The sequence below is a fragment of the Poecilia latipinna genome, unplaced genomic scaffold (assembly GCF_001443285.1).
Source record: "Poecilia latipinna isolate Pla-1442-1.1 unplaced genomic scaffold, P_latipinna-1.0 Scaffold70, whole genome shotgun sequence".
Classification (NCBI taxonomy): Eukaryota; Metazoa; Chordata; class Actinopteri; order Cyprinodontiformes; family Poeciliidae; genus Poecilia; species Poecilia latipinna.
The window spans coordinates 175575-196817 of NW_015112686.1; the positions used below are offsets into that span (position 1 = coordinate 175575).

A 21243-nucleotide genomic window follows, 5' to 3' on the forward strand; every position below is an offset into this window, starting at 1 on the left:
TGTGTTTAATACCTCCTTAAAAATACTTGGATTGATTAATAAGCCTCATCAAAATGCACTTTTGGGAGCACAAATATCATCAAACTGTTATGTTTGTACTTGTATGTGCCTCTTGTAGGTTACTTTTCCATGCATGCAGTGTTATGAGCAACTTAATTCTCATAAGTTGCTCACAACAACTTATGAGCAACTTATAAAATAAAAACAAACAATGACATCTGCAACCTCAATAAAAGTGACAAAACAGGCAATGGTGAAACTTGCTCTTTTTCAATGAAGCAATGATTCTATTTAAAATGCAACATGATTCACTGAGGAGCAATAATACTACAGAGCTAAAAAGAATCATTTGATTCATGTTCCTGAACTCTTGGGGTTATTTTTAGATACTTGTTTGAAGCATCTTACAGCTCTGTGTGTAGAACATGACCTCACAGAAATATGGGTCAAACACACTGTGTGCAAAAGCTCATTTACATGTGTTACAAATGCAGAATACATAAATGAAAAAAAAAAAAAAAAACTAACTGCTGCTTTTCAATGGCTGAATGCAGAGGCTCTATGCTGAACACACAAAAAAGGAAAAGTTGCTTGGTTCCTTTTATTGTATTATAAAGCCAGATGCACTGCAGTTTTACCACTTTACACACCAGTTAAAATCCCTGACTTGATAAGAGCTCAGTGCTGCTGAACCTGATCACTGGTGTGTGTTTCACCTGTGAGATATATTCCTGTCCAGGAGTGACGACAGTGCTGAAATATTTATTGATCCCAGCAGGCTTGCTCAGCTGGTAGTTTTCACAAAAGACAAAGATACCACAATCTTAGAAAAGTTTTAAAAATAAAAGTATTTATCCTTCTTTATTATATGTTGAGATGATTTTACAGTTTGCTTGATAAAAACAGACCAATCAAGAGCTGCATACAGGAAAGGCCGTGGAGTGGCAGGCTTGCCCTAATTTGCCCCCCCTGCAACACTCTTGGATTTCTGACATCATTCATGAATGAGTATCTCATTAAGATCCCCCAAAACCATCTGTTCAATGAGTCCTTACAGAAAAAAAAAATCACATAAACAAAAGGGGAGGTTCCCCTCGTTACTGCTATCACATTCATTAGGAATTTAATGATTTTTTTTGTTTAAAAAAGTGTTTTGAATTATACCACCTCAAAAACACAAAGAAAGATTGCTAAATATATTTTTCTTCGCATGTTATAATTTGAATTGAATTGTGAAAAAGTTGAACATTTTACAGTTTGCCCAAGTGTGTAAAAAAGCAAACCAAGAAGAAGATAACAACCAGAAGGCATGTGGATCTAACATAAATTTTTATTGCAAAAATCAAATCTTTATCTTTGCGGAGCAAGAACTCATAAACAAAAGCCCTGAGCTAAACACAGCAGCAACAAAGAGTGATATGGAGATAAAGTACTCACACCTCTATGGCATGGGGTTAACAAGGTAACTTGAGATCTGCACTTGCATTTGTTTCATGCCCAGTCCGTTGTTCATGCAGCTACTGTTTCATTGTAAATAACCAGATCCTGGTTGCCAAATGCCTTATCTAAATCCATATCAACAGATTCATGCTAAATGGAATTGGAATGACTTTCATCTGTGTGACATTTTGGTTACTAACTTATATTATGGCCAGGAGTATTTCTGATCTGACCGTCTCTTTAACTACAAAATGGCTGAAATACCCTCTTCACATGATTGTGTTTCTGCCTCGTGTTTCAACAATGCAGGGAAATACAATGTCATAAGGCAACAACAATTGCTTTGCTACCCTTACCTCAGCATGTCAGATGCTTGAAACTCAAAGTGAAACTTAAGTGTAATTTCCCATATGCTATATGTTCCTACATATCCTGTCCTTATATGAAAACAAAACTCACTCTTCTCATGCTTTGATGCACTTTTTTTATGCACTGGCATACAAGCTAAGAAACAGCATGGTAGTGAGATTAACTTAAAATCTTTTAAATAAGTTTCAGAATGCATTCACAGATTTTCATCTTTTCATATTTTCAAAAGACTTTTCTTAAAAGTGGCTTCTTGTTGGTGAATTGTGTTAGATGTTGGATTTATACATTGCTTTACTTTACACAAATGTTACACATATATTTATTATTGTTCTGGAGACCTAAAATAAACATAGCTGTCGTTTCTGGATTCTATTTGGAGTCCAGTGCCAGAGAAATATAGTGATGTAAATAACTGTCGACCACTGATCGCTGGCTGGCGTCCATACAAAAGTTAAAGCCAACTGTTTGTGCACAGAGCAAAACCATTTCTCTTTTCATATCATCTTATATCATCACTGTTAGCTGACTCTGTTTGCATTGGCTGTCAGCGCCTGTAATAGTTATCTGTGCACCATTGTGTAAACAATATTGTGGTTGGCTCTGCAATTATGCTCCTGTTTTCAGCTATGTTGAGGTCGGTGTAGTGGTGCACATTATTGGAGTGCAGCTAGTGAGTATGCTGTTTTGAACCAGATTACTAAAATATTACTGTTATATTTTAGTAAATGAAAGCAGTTAAATGTATTATTTTACATCAGAATAAAAGTAGCGTGTTGTATTCATTTACTTAATTAATTGCTGTGCATATTAGGACAAAAATGTAAAAGAAAGAATTACTCAGAGGGTCAAACCCCCTGAAGCTGTGTTACTAGCTGTGTTACAACTTCTTGCATCGCGAATAACATCCATAAAAGAAAAGCAAGTGAAGGTTTTTCATCATTTATATTTAACTTGGTTGATCAGAGTTTATCCCCGTGAATCTTCCCACCATGCTCAGTGAAGGGAGTTCTCTTACCCTCTGTCAGAGAGGAGACACATCTTGAGGTTGCCAATATGTGGAAAATACGTTCAAATATTGTCGAGGGTTTATGATGCTGTTGAGGCCCTCAAAACCTTGTTGGAGTGCATGGCGTCATCATCTCTTTAGAAGATTTTCAAATGATGCAAGAAAACTAAAAGTGAATGATCACCGTGTCTGTCAACAGCCTGATAATCCAGAATGTATGGTCAAACAAACACAGGAATATTTCAACACACACAAAGCCTGCCATCTTCAATGGCTGTCTCAATATTCCATATGAAAATCCATATGGTGAGTGGAGGAGAAGAGCTCATATAACTATCATTTTTGTGGTTATTAATAAGATAAGGGCAATACTTTCCATTCATTGTATCCAACTGTGCATCAAAGGCAGAATAACATGCAGATGTATAAAATATTTACATACTACGCCCACTTGAGAAATCACAAAGGGCATTGTATTCCGCGTGCTCTGTGGGTCTCACACTGTTGGGGGCTCTGGGTAATCAGTGCATCCATTCACTCGGCTACAACATCTAGAATAATGCATGTGTCTGGTCTATTGTGTGCGTGCCTTGTCATTTTTAACTGAACGCGAAACCCTTCAGCGTATGCTTCTTATGCCCTGACTGTGAGCTTTCTTTCTTCTGTGTCCAAATAATCAGGTTGCTCAGATAAAGAATTTTGATCCTGTTATGATCCCTGTGTCTAAGTTCAGTTTCAATCTTGTCAGGTCAGGATTTATTTTTAGTTTGCAAAAGGCTTTGCTTGCTAAACAGGAGCCTGGTTCCACTGTAACACTGTTATTAAAAAAACAAGCTTTAAACCAGTTCAACAGGATGAGGAGAATGCAAATATTAAACTTCCACCAAATTTCCATTTTGCAAGTATAGGCCAAAAAAAAAAGTGATTTTTTTTAGAACTATACTGCCCCTCAGTGGAAGATAAGAGTTCAAATGAGCAGACTAATAACTAATGCAGTGAACTGTGTGTGACTGTGGAGAGGACAAGAATCAAAGTCATTTCAGTTAGTTTGGACCTCCAGAGGTTCCTCCTCAGGCTGGGTTAAATACCTGCATGAGTTCAGAAAACAAATTCATTCACCAGATTGTATCATTTAAGGAAGATCTTTTTGAACTGCTTTAGTGTTTTAACAGAAAAATGGATGTTCTTGTAGGTGCTTAAAAATGTGCAGTATGTCTATAGGTTATCCTTATCTTGCTGCGCTAAATCAGTGAGGGAAAGTTTTCAATTAGGTTAAAAAAATACAAATTATTATAATTGATAAGCTGACTCATAATTTTGAAGTGGTTTAAAATATAAATCTAACCAGTTAAGATGTTTGACCCCTTGGCCATTATGTTATTATTGACCCAGTATTGATTTCATTCTGTAATGCACTCATTCTAATTGTGTTTTCCAGCATGTTGCAATTTGTGCCCGCCTTTTTAAAATATTTGATATCCATATGTCCCCCCCTGACAGAAACTAAAATGTATTTCTACAAGTCCTACCATCTGTAAACAGATTACACAAAAACTTGCATTTGTGTGTCACCATACAATCACGATCAGGATTAGTGTCGATGATATCAAAGGAAAAAGTCAAAATTAGACATCAGGATTCCAAGATTTAATACCCAGATCAATCTTTATATCTTCATACTGAATATCCATGAATCAGTTCTTCCCAGTAAAAGCTGACATTTTTACATGCCACTCATTTCAGCTATCTCAAAAAATGCATTCTTATGTTCTTTCTATCTATGCTGTGGCTTGTTGAGATTAAATTCTTACTTGAAAAAATTCCTAATTTAGCCATACTGACACAGTTTAGCCATTCTTTCCATAATTACTTACTATTGCTAAAGCAGACTCTTCTTTTTATGAAATGTATGTCAGTGCTGTTATTTTAGTATTATTATTTTAATTTAATCTACTTCTCGTTTCAATGTGCATTTCTTTACATCTGTTTCTTCATTTTACTGGAAGGCAATTTAACTTGAGATTAAATAGTACCAATCAGCCTGGGTTTGCGCCTCCGATGCTGCAGCCAATCAAAACTATGCTGACATTTCAAAGCAGGTGCATTCTGGTACTCGTAGTTCTTAGTCGACTTGAAGTCAGTCAACCGCCCTGCGCTCGCTGCTGTGGCGGACTACAGAGCTCCTGGTCCTGGATAGAGGCGGCGTGTTGACGGCTGCTTTACTCCACGAACTACGGTGGTACAAACATCGTCCGTCTTTTTCTTTTTTTTTTTTTTTGTATTTATTTATTAAGGTTTTAGCGCTTCTCAGAAGTTGACAGTCGCGGCTATGCAGTCCGAATCGGGAATAGTTCCAGACTTCGAGGCTGGAGAGGACCTCCAGGACGAGCCTAAAACGTACTACGAGTTGAAGAGTCAGCCCCTGAAAAACAGGTCAGTTCTGCGCGCTTCTGTGCGAGTGTGGACAGTTATTTACGAGACTGCAGCGGCTTTTGGAGTTGAAGTGATAATTAGGCTGCTGACTTTTCTGAGCGCTGTCCCGAAGGCTGGGTATGATGTTGGTGAGGCTTCTGCAGGGATGTATCCAGAGCTATTCCCAGCGCTGACCTCTGCAGCTGGACTCGGTCCGTTTGGTTATCCTGCTGGCATGAAGTCAGTTATGCAACACTTGGGTGTTGTCTTGTCAATACCAACTTCAAATATTAGTTCACAGAAGTGCAGACACGTCCCGGGTTTTTTTTTTTTTTTTTTTGAGAGATGGTGTTCAGCCTTGCTCATATGGATGGTTGATACTCTTCAAACAAAATGGGGAGTGGTGTTTTATTATTGAGTCATTTGAAAAGCCACTAAGAGTTGCATGATGAGTGTTGCTTCTTCGCACCTTTATATTGCCATGTTATATCTTCATGATGTTAAATGAGGGCAATATAACCAGAACTTGTCATATAAATTTCAAATGTCATAAAAAGTCAATACACGTCAAGAATTGTATTAAAGAAATGTGATTCATTTAAAGCAGCCGTCCCTCCTATTTTCGTCTAAGGAAAACTACAAATTCAGTTTTTTTTTTGTTTTTTTTTAAAGAAAATTTCAGTATTAAAGAATTTACTGAACTCGGTGCTTATTTGGAGTATCTTCTGCATTGCTGTATAAATGTGGCATTTCCTGGATACTTTTGTGTCTTAAGCAATTGACTCCATTTCAAGTCACGTCTTGCAAATTTCCTTCAAGCTCTTGAATGGGTTTTATCCACTATGTCGCAGGACTGCAGCTATCTCTGATGCGTGTGTGCCTTTTTCTACGACATGTTTTCCTTCCACTTAACTTTTCATTATTTTGCTTGCACACAGTGTGAAACAACCAACAGCGATCTTTTGTGGCTTTCCCTACTGGTTGAGGTGGTCAATGAATGTTTGCTCTCAAGTCTGCCGTCTTCCAAATGACTATAAGAACTGATTATAGCTGTAAAAAGTAAAAGCCTCTTTTTCTGTAGTTTTGCGTTTGAAGAAAAAACACCTGCAACAGAACCACCACATTTGGTGGTTCTGTTGACCCACCAAATGAAATTGTGCTCAGAACCTGTTACAACAAAATCTAGTAGTGACAGATTCAGATTATGTCTCGAGGTTTGAAATCAATATTTGGCGTTGATAATTTGTCTCATCTTGAAACATAAAAAGTGAGAAAATCACCAGATAATCTTCAGTGGAACTAGGTTTGGGTAATGTATATAAAATTTTACACTAGTAAAAATAAATTTATTTTTAATTATTTTTAGTTATATTGTTAAACTCTAATTAATAACCCTAAAGACGATGGTGTGATTGGTTCCATCAGAAAATTTATTTCAAAATGTTTTATGTTTTAGAATATAGTTAAAAGAAATCATTGTTTTGTGCTGTTTAGTAGCTCATTTGTACAACTTAATGCAATTTCCAGACATTTCTGCTTTTGATTTGTCTGGCAGTCGCTGACACTTATGACCCCAGAAATTGCTTTTCAAATCTTAGAAATGTAATAAATTTGCCATTTAAACAAGGACAGACAGCAGATATTATATTACTTTTATCAACACATACCAACAGTTTTCATAGCTTGTAACAATTATAACAAATAAATGCTTTATGAATCCTTTTAAATGTAATTACTCAGCCCACAGTTTTGGGAATCCCAGATGTAATGGGTGGAGTGACGTAACCTATTTGAGTAAAGCCAAGTTTTATTTTTAGACCAGTTTCTCTGGCGCTCTTGGCTGTATGCTGACGGCATCGGCTGCTTACTAGTGCAAGGTATATGAAGATTGAAAAAAGTTCTGGTTTTAAAACCAGCAGAACTTTAACATCATATTGTTTCTTCTTTTCAAACTTAAAAAAAAAATGCCAGAGAAAATGAGTGAGAGTTTTATCCGGCTGTAGACGGATCTGATACTTTTTAGTTGTTTCCAACACAAACAAATTCAACAGTTGAGACATGCATACGGTAGTCATGTTGAATAAACTACAATATGCATTTCTGTGAGACTTGTTTATCAGGTTAGATTTATTTTTTAAAACGACAGCGTTTCATAAATGTTATACTTTTAATGAAGCTCACATTTCTTACAATCATTTTTTTTTGTCCGATGTAATATTCTAATCATAAATGTTTGCTTTAGCTGTAAGAGCAAAATGATCAGAAATAAAGTTTTGAAAACAGTCTGTCTGTAACTGAACAAAAATGTTTCACTTTGTAATAAATAAAAAAAAAACCTTTTCAATATCCATATTGAATATGTCTGTGTATAATCACTGACACCAATATGACACCAATACCCTACCCAATGGAAGGTTAAGTGGAAGGGAAAAGGTACATAAACAACCAGGCTAACCAAAGCCTTGAGAGGTTTGTGAAGTATAGCCACCCGTAGATTGCTCGGTTCTAAATCTGACAAGTAATATACTGTGTTATTTTAAAAACAGGAAGGATATTTGTTATGTCTATGTCTTAAGGAGAAAAAATTAAGGTTTGGAATATTTATCAATGTATAGCTGGAATTTGCTTTGCAACCTTTTTAGAGTTTCCCCCAGAAAACTTGCTAAGCCCAGTGATAGGGGTGCTAGGGCCCTTTACCAATGGCCCACCATGTTTTTGTGTTAAAAGTTAAAAAAATTTGACCAAAAACAAGTTAAAATATGACGAGGTAATTATGCGTTATTGGAAGACATCACTGATGACATCTAAACACCAAATATATAGTCTTAAAGAAGGCAAACACAAAAAATACAATCAAAGTATAAATGTTGCTCTTCAGTTAAATCCTAATTGAGTAATGAGCCAGTGGATATTAAAACAAGATATATAATTTTAGCCGCATTTAAAAGAAAAAGAAGTTTAAATAATTATTCATCTTTGCTATCTATGCTTAACTAAATATTCATGGGGTACAAAATTCAAGTATTGATTGCAACAACTTTTCTTTGTTTAGAAATCTCTACTGCTTGATCCAGTGTTTCGATTTGCTGGTTGTGATTGGTCATCATTTATCAAAGCCAGTGCAGTATTTGCAAAGAATCCTCTAATTGGATGATAAAGACCTGTTTGTAATTGGATGGTTGTGTGGCTCATTTAGGTGCAGACACACCATCATGCACTGTTGCCATGGAGCTGGGGGGCAAGATAAGCCTGACTACCCAACAAGGCTCATCATAACACACTGGGGAAAAGCCTGGTTATCATACTGTGAGAATCTGACCATTCCCCAGTGTGGAGTGTTGCCAAATAGACTGTGTTGAATTGCAATTTTATTTTTGGCATCATTTAAATGATTCACCTTTCACCCCTTTTCTCCCTTTTTCACTCTGAAAACGATTCCTTATATCCGTCTGTTTGTGTGTAACATTTAAATGGTAATAATGTAATGGATTCCATGGTTATTTATCCCCACAGGTTCCACAATTACCAGAATGTTTGTTTAATACTTTTGAAAATGGCGTCTAAATGGAAGCAAATCGATACAACCCCGATAAGCCTCTGTGACGAATGAAGCAAAAGTCAGAAGATCGCCACAGTACGAATTAACTCACTGTTCCTTTTTTTTCTTAAGCAACACTGTCAAAGAATAGAGGAAATAAAAAAAAGACTGACATGTTGATTTGACTGACAGTGATTTGTTGAATCCTCATGCTGAACAAGCTGTGAAACATTCTGACCTCAGTTATGAAATGTTTGCTAAAGTTAGATAAGAAGGGACCTATTTCTAAGGCATGGTGTGAAAATGTGGCTCTTCTCTCGGTGATTTTAATACATAATGAAACACTTATGAGACTCATTGTGACGGATGCAGTCATTTATCTCGTGTCTTACGTGAACCCACGTTGTAAACTTGGCCTCGTTTATTTGCAGTGAATCACAGTCAGACTGAATAGATTTTTGTTTTTATTTCCCTTGCTGCAGATTTGCACTTCAGCTCCTTGTTTTTAGTTATAAGAGTGGAAAACATCGTCTCGGACAGTCCCAACCTTTTACCCAGTTCAGCATTTTTTCAAACTAATGCCTTCAATTTCTTCATTAGTGAAATGTCATTACACTGTTCCACACACGTGGCTGAGTATGGGCTGTGTTCCTGCAGGCAGGGTTGTAGCATCGGCAAATCCCAGTCGAATTATCTGGACGGCATTGTTTCAGAAATACGTGAAGCTGCCTGAAGCATTGTTTCGAATGAAGGTGTCCCACTTCCTCTTCCCATCACATGAATATGACCCAGCACAATAATAGTCATGATGCCTGTGATGTGTTATTGCGCACTCTGGATATTATTAGACTCATCAATGTCTTCTAACAGCTGGCTCAGCCGTTTCTTAAATTAGCGATCTTGAGAGCGACAAAATGTCGTCTCAAATTTCACAGATTTCTTTGTTTTCTTTCCATCTTCAGATCAGTTTGACAGAACGGGCATGCTGCCGTACACCATGTGTGAGACTTTTTGTGCCTATATATAGATGTGATGAAGGCATTATGCTGGTCTTCTATGCAGTGTAAATAAACTCTGCATGTTTAGCACTTGAGAAGTGTTACATCTACAGAGGATTTTTTTTGCACACCAAATCTTACTGAAAATGAAAGTTTAAAAGCTTCACCTCTTCTTTATGTTGCATAATTTAACACGGGACACAGTAATACTATGCATTCAGGCCATCTATGGGCTTGAAAGACTTGCTCAGAAGGGCATATGCCTTGCATACTGCAAGCCTGGGCTGCTGTCTTTTTGTAGTTGACATTTTTGGTTCCTTGTAAAAGCACAACCTTCTGTAGTTTATTGGGTATTTCTGCAATAGACCAACGAAGCTTTGTGCACAATTGTAAAATACAAGGAGAGCTATTTATGGTTTGCAAATATTTTTACAAATTAAACATGAAGAGTGCATTCATTGTCAACCCTACATACTGTAGTACCACCAAATACAGATTTTTGCCCAAGTCTCTCTTGCAAAAGAGATCTAGAACTCGATGGGGTTTTGCCTGGTTAAATAAAGGACAGAAAAAAAAAAATACACCAACCAACTACCTTCAAAAATGACCTCATTTGTAAATAGAGTCCACGTACGTATTTGATTCTCGATATAAATCTAACTGTTCTATGATAAATTAAAATCTGGACTTGGCTTAAAACAATATCCCAAGCTGTAAACATGTCATGGAGGAATATTTAATCCATTATCCGAAGCAAATAAAATAAAATATTTGAACTCAGCCACAAAGCCTTTGTGGATAATAACTCTTAGAGTTAATTCTTGATTTTCAAAGGAGGGAAAATTTTACACATAGGTAAGGGTTGTTTTTTACTTAATATAATTACTTAAAAACTGTATTTTGTATTTGCTATAGATGTTTTTTTTATATTAAAATAATTTGTTTATCTGAAATGTAAAAGTGTGACAAAAGTTCTAACAAACAAATTGTAAGCAGGGAATTTATTTTTCATACAGTAAAACAACAGCCACGAAGTTTGTTTATGGTTTCATCGAACATAATAAGCTTTAAAATAGATCACTACTAACTGAAATCTAAATTCCAATCAGTGGCGAGACTTTGTCGTCAGAGAATACGTTGCAAGATGCTTGAATTTTACGAGTATCTGTGTTGGTATCCTATAGCAACAGAGGGTAGAGTCACAGGCTGGAAGATGATGTTGGGAGCAGCTTGTTCTCTTGAGGAGGGTGATGATAAGAGGGCAGACAAGTTTCACTCCTGATCTGACCCAAGAAGCTAAATGACACAGACAGGTGGTGCAACTGGAATAAAAAAGTGTCTGAACTGCATGTCCTTGTTTACATTCAGAGTTTCAATAATGCTGAACTCTGTCTGCCTCTGATGGAGACCACAGGGAACTACAACACTGACAAAAAGATACTTCCTTAGAAAGCTGAACAAATTTAGAGCACAGAGTGTGTCTGCACCAAAAAAATAAAAATATGCTGCAGCATGATAATGCTATTAGAGCTATAACTAATTATGATTTCTACCATTTACGTGTCTCGCGGGTTCTCTTTCAATGACACGTTTGTTCCTTGCACTGTCAGCATTAGTTTTTAAAAAACAGGAAGAAGGTTAAACAAGAAATGTGTTTATTGAGAAACTAACTCCATGAATATTTGCGATTTCTTTCTAGCATAATAATTTGAATGCCTACAAGCTGTTATTTCCACTTGGAAACTGCAGCTGAGCAAAAATCCACCGGATAGTTGCTTACTTTGACTAAGATGCTGATAAACTAATTTCAGTACTCAAAGTATTACTTTAAGAGTAACATTCATTTTCTTTGTCATTGTCATGTATTTTTATAATATTTTCACTTTCAACCTTCTGTCTTGTCTAATCCAAAGATGTTTTGGACAAGACTTCTTGTAAACCTCCTTTGTTGATGTTTTTTCATTTTTGTATGCTAATTATTTTATGTATTTCTTGGTATTCTGTAACTGTTGGTGGTTGTTGATGGATTTGTTTTTGTAAAACAAAATATACAGTAAATGGTCATACTGCTATGAAGAGTCTGAAAAACTGCAATGTTGTGTTTGTGGATGGAGGTTGCCTCTGTCTCAGGCACAGGAACCTGGTTGTCACACGCATACAGTTTGCAGGACTTTATCTAAGGAGTGTGATTTCTTGACAGCTTTCTAATTTGAGATCTCACCAGTTTGTTCTTTCACGCTGTTCTCAACATGCATTCTTTTTATAGCAAAGTATTTTTATGATGGTTGATGATCTCACTGCACATAATATTACCGTTACATAGCCAGGAAATAGAAATGAATGAAATGCACCCTGAAAAAAAAATCCTGCCCCATTTAGGAGAGAAATGAAATGTTTAATTCTGGAGACATTTGGGCTGAGTATAGTAAGCATACTGTGGAGTTGTGATTCTTTTAAACCTTATCAATTAATGTGGAGAGTGCAAATTTCATTTTCATCACAAGTGTTACCTTGATACCTGCAGTCAGAAATAGTAACTTCCTTATTTTTGAGGTAAATTATCTAAAAAAAAAAAAAAGAGCTGCTCAAAATATTGGCAATCACAGAAGACGGCTTGAATGCAATGTTTGGTAGACAATTGCGTTCAGCCTATACAGGGAAATAATACATTAAGTCCAGTTGGATGGACTTTCACTCAGACCCATGTAAAGTGAGTCTGAGTGACAGAGATGCTAAAGTTCACGGAGAGGGATGAGGATATTGTGATGGGCCGAAAAGAGAAAAACATCATTTGCAGCAGATATATTCATCAAATCACATTTTACAACAGTGAGGTTTCTCCCTTATGCATTATAAGCCTGGCGGGCCACCAAGCTTTACTTGATCCCAATTTTTTTACACAAAAATACTGTTATGTATTCCTGCAGCGCTACTTGGAAGAAATGGTTATTTTTTCTGTACCAGAAAGATGTATTGATTTTTGCGGACGATGACTACCATAAAATAATTGTGGTGTAGCAAAACTGTACTCTAATGCTGAGATGTGTAACCAAGCTGATGTTGACTCTTTTCAGATGACCATTTCACAAGCTTTCTGAACAAAGTTTACGAAGTGCATAGTCATACACGTGTTTGAAATGACTATAAACAGAAATGTTATGAGACTCAAAGATGTAGGTGTACGACTTTAATGTAGGATGCCCGGCTCAACACGTGTCGACACATGTCTCCAAGTGAAACAGTATCTGTGCGGCTTTGTACAGCGTGCTGGTGGACAGCATGTTTCCAACAGGCTCCGGCCCTTTCCTTCACTCCGCTCTGCTGTGGCTCTGGACGGGGCCGGTCCTCTGCCTCTGACTCTCTGTGAGGCGATTGGCGATTCCAGGCCGGGTCCTGGAGCCTCCCCCTGTGACACACTTTCAGTGCGGCCCCACCAGCATGACTTTCACTGCTCTCCAAGGGCGGGTGGTGCACCTTCAGGGGAAAAACAAACAAATATGGAGGCTGCTGGAGTGCAAGTGTACAGACCCTGCTCATTTGACTTTCTGTGAGTACGGATCCTCAAGCATCTCTGATATTTGTTTTCTTGCTTTAATTTGTGACCTTATTGCTATATATCGATATTGAATACATAAAGTTAATTTAGTAGGAAATTAGAAGCACGAGAATAGTTCCCCCTGTTATAATTATGTTTAGATATGCATTTAATAACTTCTTGTTATAACGCATTAACATTAATGTTTGTGATTTTCATGTTTTGTTCCCTTGACAACAAGTGTTGGGTGAAAACAGACTGATATCACTGTAATTACTGTACTTTATCTACTTTCTCACTGCAAAGTAACTCAATATTTTTTTTATATATTATTTCTATATATATTATTTCTATATGTCTCTCCTTTTACCTTCACCAAAGACTCAGCTCTGACTATTTGACTAGTGGTAGATATGATGGAGCAGAATAGTGAGTACTCTCATACCAATCATGAGTTGTGGTGGGCAGGGCCGTGTAAGACTGTACAACCATTGTGTGTGTGTTTTTTTTTTTTTTAGCCCCCTCTTTTGTGAGATACACACAAACATGAGAGGAGGTGTGTGTACGCACAAGAATGAAAAGGTTAAAAAAAGGGACAAAAAAGCTTTCTATGCGTTTCAGTGGTTCCGCTGGCGAAAAGCCACCAAACGGCGAGAGAAAGAAACGCAGAGTTGAATGGAGGTTGTGCTTTGCTGTGTTTATCTGCATCAGGTCATTCATACAGTGTAATACAACTGTTTCATGGATTTGAAGTTTCTGAATTTTGAGATTATCGTTTTGTAAAATAATATTGCTTCATGTTTCAAACTTTGTAACATTTAATTTAGATTACCCAGGAAAATGTGGACATTTCCCAACAGCAGAGCAATGACAATAACGTGGAGTATGATGTTGTATTTGAGAAGATGGGTTGAGATTGTGCTTCGGTTCCTGAAAACGGTGTTATGTCATCCAAAGAGGTGTGTTAGACATTTGGTTATTGTAAAATTACCAGTTCTGTACACATCGTCATTATCATAGCTGGTTCCTCATAAAATCCTGAATCCTGTTTTTGATCTTCCTACAAAACAAGGTGTACCAAAAGGTGTACCAGTACACCTTTTGGTTTTCATTTTTGTAAAGAATTTGCGGAGTGCAGTGAAGATGTTTTAAACCATTGAAGTACAACACAATTAAAGCATAACCTGCATGTCTTAAACACGAGGAATCAGCAGCATCCTGCTTGTATTGTTACATCAGTTTTTATGTCAATTTGTCCTTTAGATTTTTTTAAATTAACAAAACCATGAGGTGTTTAGAGGTGTTTATGTAATTTACTTTTTTAAATGTTCTTTGGTACACAGAAAGTCAACGCATTTATGAAAACTTAATTATTTAAGTTTAAAATGACAGAACATTTAGAACATAAACAATATATTTTTGCATACACCAGTGCTTCAGGTAATCATGTTTTAAAAGTTCAGGCAGTTTTGCTAATAGTTCCATGTGCTCACCGGAAAAGAGGAAGCAAAGGAAACGAAAGAATTGGGGTATTTAGGAATTTTAACATTCAAAGAGAGAAGCAGATTAAAGACTTAAAGAGAACACAAAGCCTTCATTCGCAGCAGCAGGAATGAAAAGTTTTAACCATAGATCCAGAAAGTTTGTTTGAAATGTCCAGGATGAAAGGAAACAAAGTCACCCAAAGCCAGGCTGATGCCATGTACCAGAGTCGGTACAAAGGAACTTCGGAGAAAAAAGAAATAGCTGTCAGATTGAACGACTCAAACTTCTGCAGAGCTCTAAGACCGAGCTGAAATTCATTCTTTGTTCTGCAATTTAAGATCCTGCTCTTTGACATGAAATTTATTGGTCTTAATTGTTTCTCTCAGATAACCGGTGGACAGGTCAGTCCGTGAGGTATCAGACCGTGAGACTATATGTGATGCTGGGAGAGAATTATAGCATGTTGACGGCTCAACACCCAGTGAATATGCCGCAGACCGAAGCAGTGTTTGACCGCACTGGCTAATTAGTGCGATTACTGCACAGCTGGATTGGCCAGACGTTTTACGGTGCTGTATCAAAAGGATCACTCACTCGATGAAGGCTTCGTCCCGACAACTTCTGCTTCAGCAGAGTCTCTCTATTTTAGGACCACTGGACTTTGCTTTGTCTGGGGAGTAGCTGTCTAAATTTAAGAGGATGGGAAAACTGAAGCAGTCTGTGCTTTAGAGTTCCTCTTTGGGCGACGTTAAAATCTGCAAAATCTACCTTGGACTAAAGTGGTTCATTGTTGTCAATAACAACTCATGTTTTCTGAAGCCAGGTCTGTAAGGATGCTTTAAAGGAAATAATTTGGTATTTGTGAAGTGAGATTTGTTAGAAAGTCTTATTTAGCCTTTTTTGAGATCACTATCCTGCCATCTTAATTTATAATAATCCCAGATTAGTCAGACATACATCCTGAAACTAACAACTTCACCGATTAGGCCAAAAACACAACTATCTTAAAGCATACGCAATGTTGAATTCTAATTTATTATATTTTGCTGTTGCGTAGAAATGTTTTCAGATTTGCCTCCTCTTCAGTTTCCCAACAATAGTCGTGTCAATACATCTAGTTCACAATGAGGAGATCTTACTAAACTACAAATGCTATTTTTTTTATTTTGCAAATAGAGGAAAGGTATGATGAATTACAAACTGTTTCTAAGTAATCTGCAGTTAGTGTAGAATAATTGAGTCTATGTTTGACTAGTCTATAAATTGCTTTTTTAAAAATGTTTTTAAGATGCACTTAAAGGCTAAAAAGCATTGATTGAGCTCCTTATTCTGGTTTCCACAAATAAAATACAGTTTCCATCCATTTTAAACTGCGTTTAAAGACTCGTTGCTCTAGGAAAACTTATTAGGTCCATGTTTGATCTTTTTAAACAGATGTTCATTGAATGTAGGCCATATTTCTTAGAAACTCTTAAAAAGTTCTTTGTAATCTGTTCCGAACAGATATACACAAATGCCAGAGGATATGCTGCTCATAAAAATTTCATTTTTTAATTCATTTTTCCCTCTGATTTTAAGTCATTAAAACCTTTTACATAGATCAGTGCTTATTTAACACGCTGAACAAAAATATTATTGGTACATTGGCTCCAGCCAGGCTACCATAACACACAACTGAGCAGTGTTGGTTAATTTTGGTGTACGTAATGGGGGGGGAAAAAATTGTTTCCATTTGAAATTTAAACATCTATATTTCCAGTGTTATTATCAAACTGGTCAACCTTTAAAAGACAAAACATTGCCAGATATTAAATAATTTAATTTAAGACCTTGAAGATAAGCATTTTGAAGAGGTGCTTACATTATTCCCACTAATTATTTGGTTACTAATGATGTAAGTTTTCATCCAAGTACACGTGTTCTCCAATGAAGCACGCAAAAGGTTTTGCTAACGGACAAAATGAAAGCACGTAAATCTTGTAAGATCAACACAACTTCTTAGTTACGTTACTACAGCCATGTTCACATTCAGTATCTTCTTATTTTTTTTAAGAAGAGGAGGAGATATGTCATGAAATATAGGCAGATAATTAATACTGTACAATATTAGAAAATCTTATAATGGTGATAATATTGGTAAATAGAACGATGTTGATATCAGGTGTGAAAGGCCTGTGACCTCCTCTCAGCTGCCACAAGACTAGCCAACTGACTCATTGATACATTAGCATGTAAAATTTGAGTACATTACACTTGGAATATATTAGCTAACAGTAACTGTCCTCTAAGCAGTCCTTTGATATGTGAATATTGCATATGGTTGTGAGGCAACAACACCGCAAACGGGTTCAGAAGCTAGAGGAAGTTCTTCAGAGTCCAACCTGCACTAGGAGCAGGCTGAGAAGGGTCTCAGGTTTTGACTCTGCCACTCCACCGGTGTTATCCTGGCACTTGGTGTGTTATTGAATGCCAGAATAACACCTATAGCCTACAGTATCCAGAACAAAATGTGTCCACTGCTTTGGCCCTGTAGTCTGAAAGGTTTTTAATGACCTCAGTGATCTCTGCAATGGTCTCTTGACGTATTTGCATAAATTTAGTAATTTCAGAAGTGACTGCTGTGTATTTGACATATTCTTGACGCTAAGAGAAGATTACTGGTTCTCAGATTAACTAGTTGTTGATTTATTGGTTGCTGGTTTCAACTCTATAAGTAAGATTTCTTTTTATCCTTGGTCCTTTGGTTGTTCTTTCTGCTTGACCTCTTCTTCCTCACATGGCCTCAGTTTGCCCTTTCTCTAATGCCACTCTCCATCTTTCTGCCTCTCCTCATCTCACCTTTGTAATCACAGGCTCTCGTTTTCCTCTCTGATCACTCATCTGACATCTTTCCTCTACCCGCTCTCCCTTTTGCAGCAGCCCGTCGGACCAGCACGGCGCCTCCAAGCCCCCGCTGAGCTCCTCGGCCATGACATCACGCATCCTGCTGCGGCAACAGCTAATGCGGGAGCAGCTCCAGGAGCAGGAGCGGCGGGAGCAGCAGAGACAACAGTCCTCCCACTACCCACAAACCACAGCGACCCAGACCCCCGCTATCAATGTCAGTGTCCCTGTCAGTGTACCAGCTGGAGCTCAGGTGCCAATGGAGGTGCTTAAGGTAAGCAGCCATGGCTGCAGGGGAGGAGATGGAGTGTGGCGGCATGTTTAATTAGCAGGCTTGGTTCTGTATAAAGTTTCCACCTCTGGAAGTTGTATGCGTCACTGCTCCAGTCTGAAGGGTTCAGCTGTATTAATAGATGTTGGTGACTCGAGCGTAGACAGTCAGACAGTTGTGGTTTTACTACAACCGACTGAAAAAAAAAAAAAAAAAAAAAAAGAATGGGCAGGAGTGAGTGAAGTGTGTTAAAATGCGTATATGGGGATTATCTTTCCTGAGAGAATTCCTCTTTAATGCACGCTGTGCTTCCAGCCATTTGGATTTAGCCATCTTTAATCCTATTTGCTCAGCTACGTTCACATCTTTTCGTAGCTTTGATTCCCTGGCAGTCTAAAGGGACAGAAGGTGGTTCAAGTTTTCTGTCTGGTTGGCTTTTGCTTAAACATTTTAACCAAGACTTTAGGTAAGTTTTATTCTTTATCTAATTGTTTTTTGTTTTTTTTTGCTTTTGTTAAACATACTTCAAAAATGTGTTGAGCTGTGTTGCGTAAATGTAAGCCCATCCAAAGATCTCTGTATTTTATACTTTTTGCTCCTTTATAAATTTTACTGTTATACTTTTTCTTGCTGTTCTGTGTTTAATTTTTTTTTTTGATATGAAAAACCTGTGTGTGACGCTGTTTGTGAAATGTTTTGGACACAAACCTAAGCTCTGACTACTCGCGGTTTTAGTAACTGTGCCTTGTTGGAAAATACTTTATTCCACGTCTTTATGAAAGTGCTAGGTTTTATATTGGCTACTTTTAGTTTACATTTTCTTTTTGTTTTAGGTGTTTCATCTATTTAAGCAAACCATTAAGCTTAGAATATATATGCAAAAAGCCTTTTAGTAAATGTGTGCAGTAGCATAACCTCACATGACATTATTTCTTCATTCCTTTGAAAAATATGTTTGAGGCTTGTTTTGAACCTTCCTTAGCAGACTTTTCAAATAGTTTATAAGGGATTTTAGTTTTTCATGTGTTTGTAAAAATATCAGTAATTTCCAAAAATCCAAAACTTGGGATAATCGCAATTTTGCAACTAGAACCGAGTTGTGTTGAATAAAGTGCATACATTTTTATTAAGGTGGCTTCAAATGATTTTTACTGCCATACAATAATTTCACACACAAATTCAGCTGCAGCTCTCGAACAATAAGCCTTAACTTTCCTCCTCACTGTGCATGTTATTGCCTTCACTGTGGATGTGGTAAAGTTAAGGCGAGTCACTATCTTCTTGTAGCCATTTTCTGTTTTCGTGTTTTTTTTTTTTTTTTTCCCATTTTGAAAAGTTGCTAATCGATCTGTTTGTTACGCCACAATTAAACCTCGATGTAGCAAGAAGTCACAGATTTATTTATTTGGAGCGTTGAGTTTATACAACACTGTTGCTTTTCTTTGCCCGATTTTCTTTTTAAATACACGTACTAAGTTAAAGGCTGAATTAATGGAATTTCTTGAGTTAAAACCATGTTGCAGATCATCTGTTGCATTAAGGTGTCCACTTCCAGTTTATGGTGACAGACTTTATTTATCTGGCCCTCTAATGGGAAAATAAAAAAAAGATGTTTAATCTTTGTGGTCTAAAATGTCCTTTAAAGCATAGAAACAAAATGTTAGTTGCTGAAAAATGCTGCAACAACTGGAAAAAAATGTGTGGTTTTGTGCTTAGACACATTTTCATCACATTAGGTGTGCGTTGCATGGGTCAGCACAGGACACAAATTCAGTCCATTGAAATCATTACCTTCTTCATGTAGCATAAACATGACCTACTCACCATAATCTGAAGCTCTTTGAGAGATGCAGGACGCCCCCACCCTGAACCCCCACCTTGTGTACCATACGTAAAATTTGAGTAATTTCTCTGTGTTTGCCAGAGCTTACAGACATTCTTCTTTGACTGTGGTCTTCAAAATGAAAAGCCCGTTCAAGCTTGGCGCTGTTGAGCTGGGTTAACCTGCTCCCGTCTGTAGGTAGATTAGTGGAGTCCACACAGAGCTCAGGGGTACCAGGCAGAGCTGCTAGACCTCAGAAAGTGCAAACATTAAGCTCAGATGAGTTTATCTAAAGACCGATTGGACCCTTAATTAACCAACTGACCTCTGACCTCTTGGGGGAATAAGCATGGGATCAGTTTAGGGATCAAGATAAAGGCGAGCACAGCCTTACCACACACTGAACGCTAATTCAGTGAAGAATGCTTGTAATTAGCGTCCACTGCCTTAATTCCTCCATATTTAAGAGGGAAAAAAAACACACTTCTTTGAAATTTGCGTAGGCTAACTACCTACAAGGGTTAAAAGTTATGTGTTTATTTTTAAGGGATTTATGCCACTGTGAAAAGAACAATGTACTCTTCTCCTCTCGATGCTTTTGGATCACACAATTACTGATTCATAACAAGCACATAGTTCATAACTAGTGGCACACTGATCAGAATATTTTGTGGTCGACTTGCAGTCTTGAGTTTTTGTAAACCTGCCGTTACTGATTGGTTAATAAATATAAATATTAAGAATCGTTTGAATCTCCCGACCGCTCTAGGGACGATGGATGGATGGATGGATGAATCGTTTTAGCATGTATTAGCAATTAGCATGATTAGTGTGGCCTAAAGGTTTTGGAGATCATAAAGAAGTTTTTCATTAAATTTGGGATGGGTGTTCTTTTAGGCAGCAGCTGTTTTTTACTTGGATGCAGGTCAGTGCAGTCTCTATTTTAGTTGTTGAATTATGAAGACTGATCTTAACTATGGCAACTGTTCGTCTTTTGTGACGACCTCTTGACTGTTTCATGCTCTGCTGGAGTAATTTTGGTAGACTGGCCACCAAAAACCACTCATCCATGTTTTCTCCATTTCTAGATAATAGCTCTCACTGTGCCTTACTGCTCCCCCAAAGGCTTTAAAATAGATTTGTTACCTGAAACTGTTGCTATATTATTGGCTAATATTCTGTATTTTAAATGAAAAATTCTTGAAAGAGTTTAGAAAGAATGTATGCTATCTGAGCATAGTGCAAGAAGGCATAAACTCTGAAATTAGACTTGCCAGAGAGGCCCTTGAAGGGCAAGAAAATGTATATATCAGTACTTGATATCTGTAATTTTGTTGTTCCCATATATTATTTGAAAGGGGGTTTCCAGCAGCTGTAAAAGCCAAATTATGCCAAGATGAAAAAATAATTACATATTTTCTCATGAAGTTTTCTTGTTAATTTACAAGTTAGTTGTATAATATTGTTATCCAGCTTACTCCAAT

The 21243-nt window shown here is 37.1% G+C and overlaps 1 protein-coding gene across 4 annotated transcripts in view; it reads left to right on the plus strand.

The window, feature by feature from the left end:
• Positions 1-4747: 4747 nt before the first annotated feature.
• Positions 4748-21243, plus strand: part of mitfb (melanocyte inducing transcription factor b) — a 32858-nt gene continuing 16362 nt past the window's right edge. For 2 of the 4 annotated variants that reach the window (XM_015014773.1, XM_015014781.1), the window contains exons 1-2: positions 12946-13310; positions 17700-17940. In XM_015014773.1, coding sequence (XP_014870259.1) covers positions 12961-13310; positions 17700-17940 — 591 coding nt within the window. In that variant the 5' untranslated portion in view covers positions 12946-12960. Of the gene's footprint in view, positions 5249-12945; positions 13311-17699; positions 17941-21243 lie in introns of those variants that run through there. The other 2 variants (XM_015014789.1, XM_015014797.1) reach the window with 2 other exon arrangements.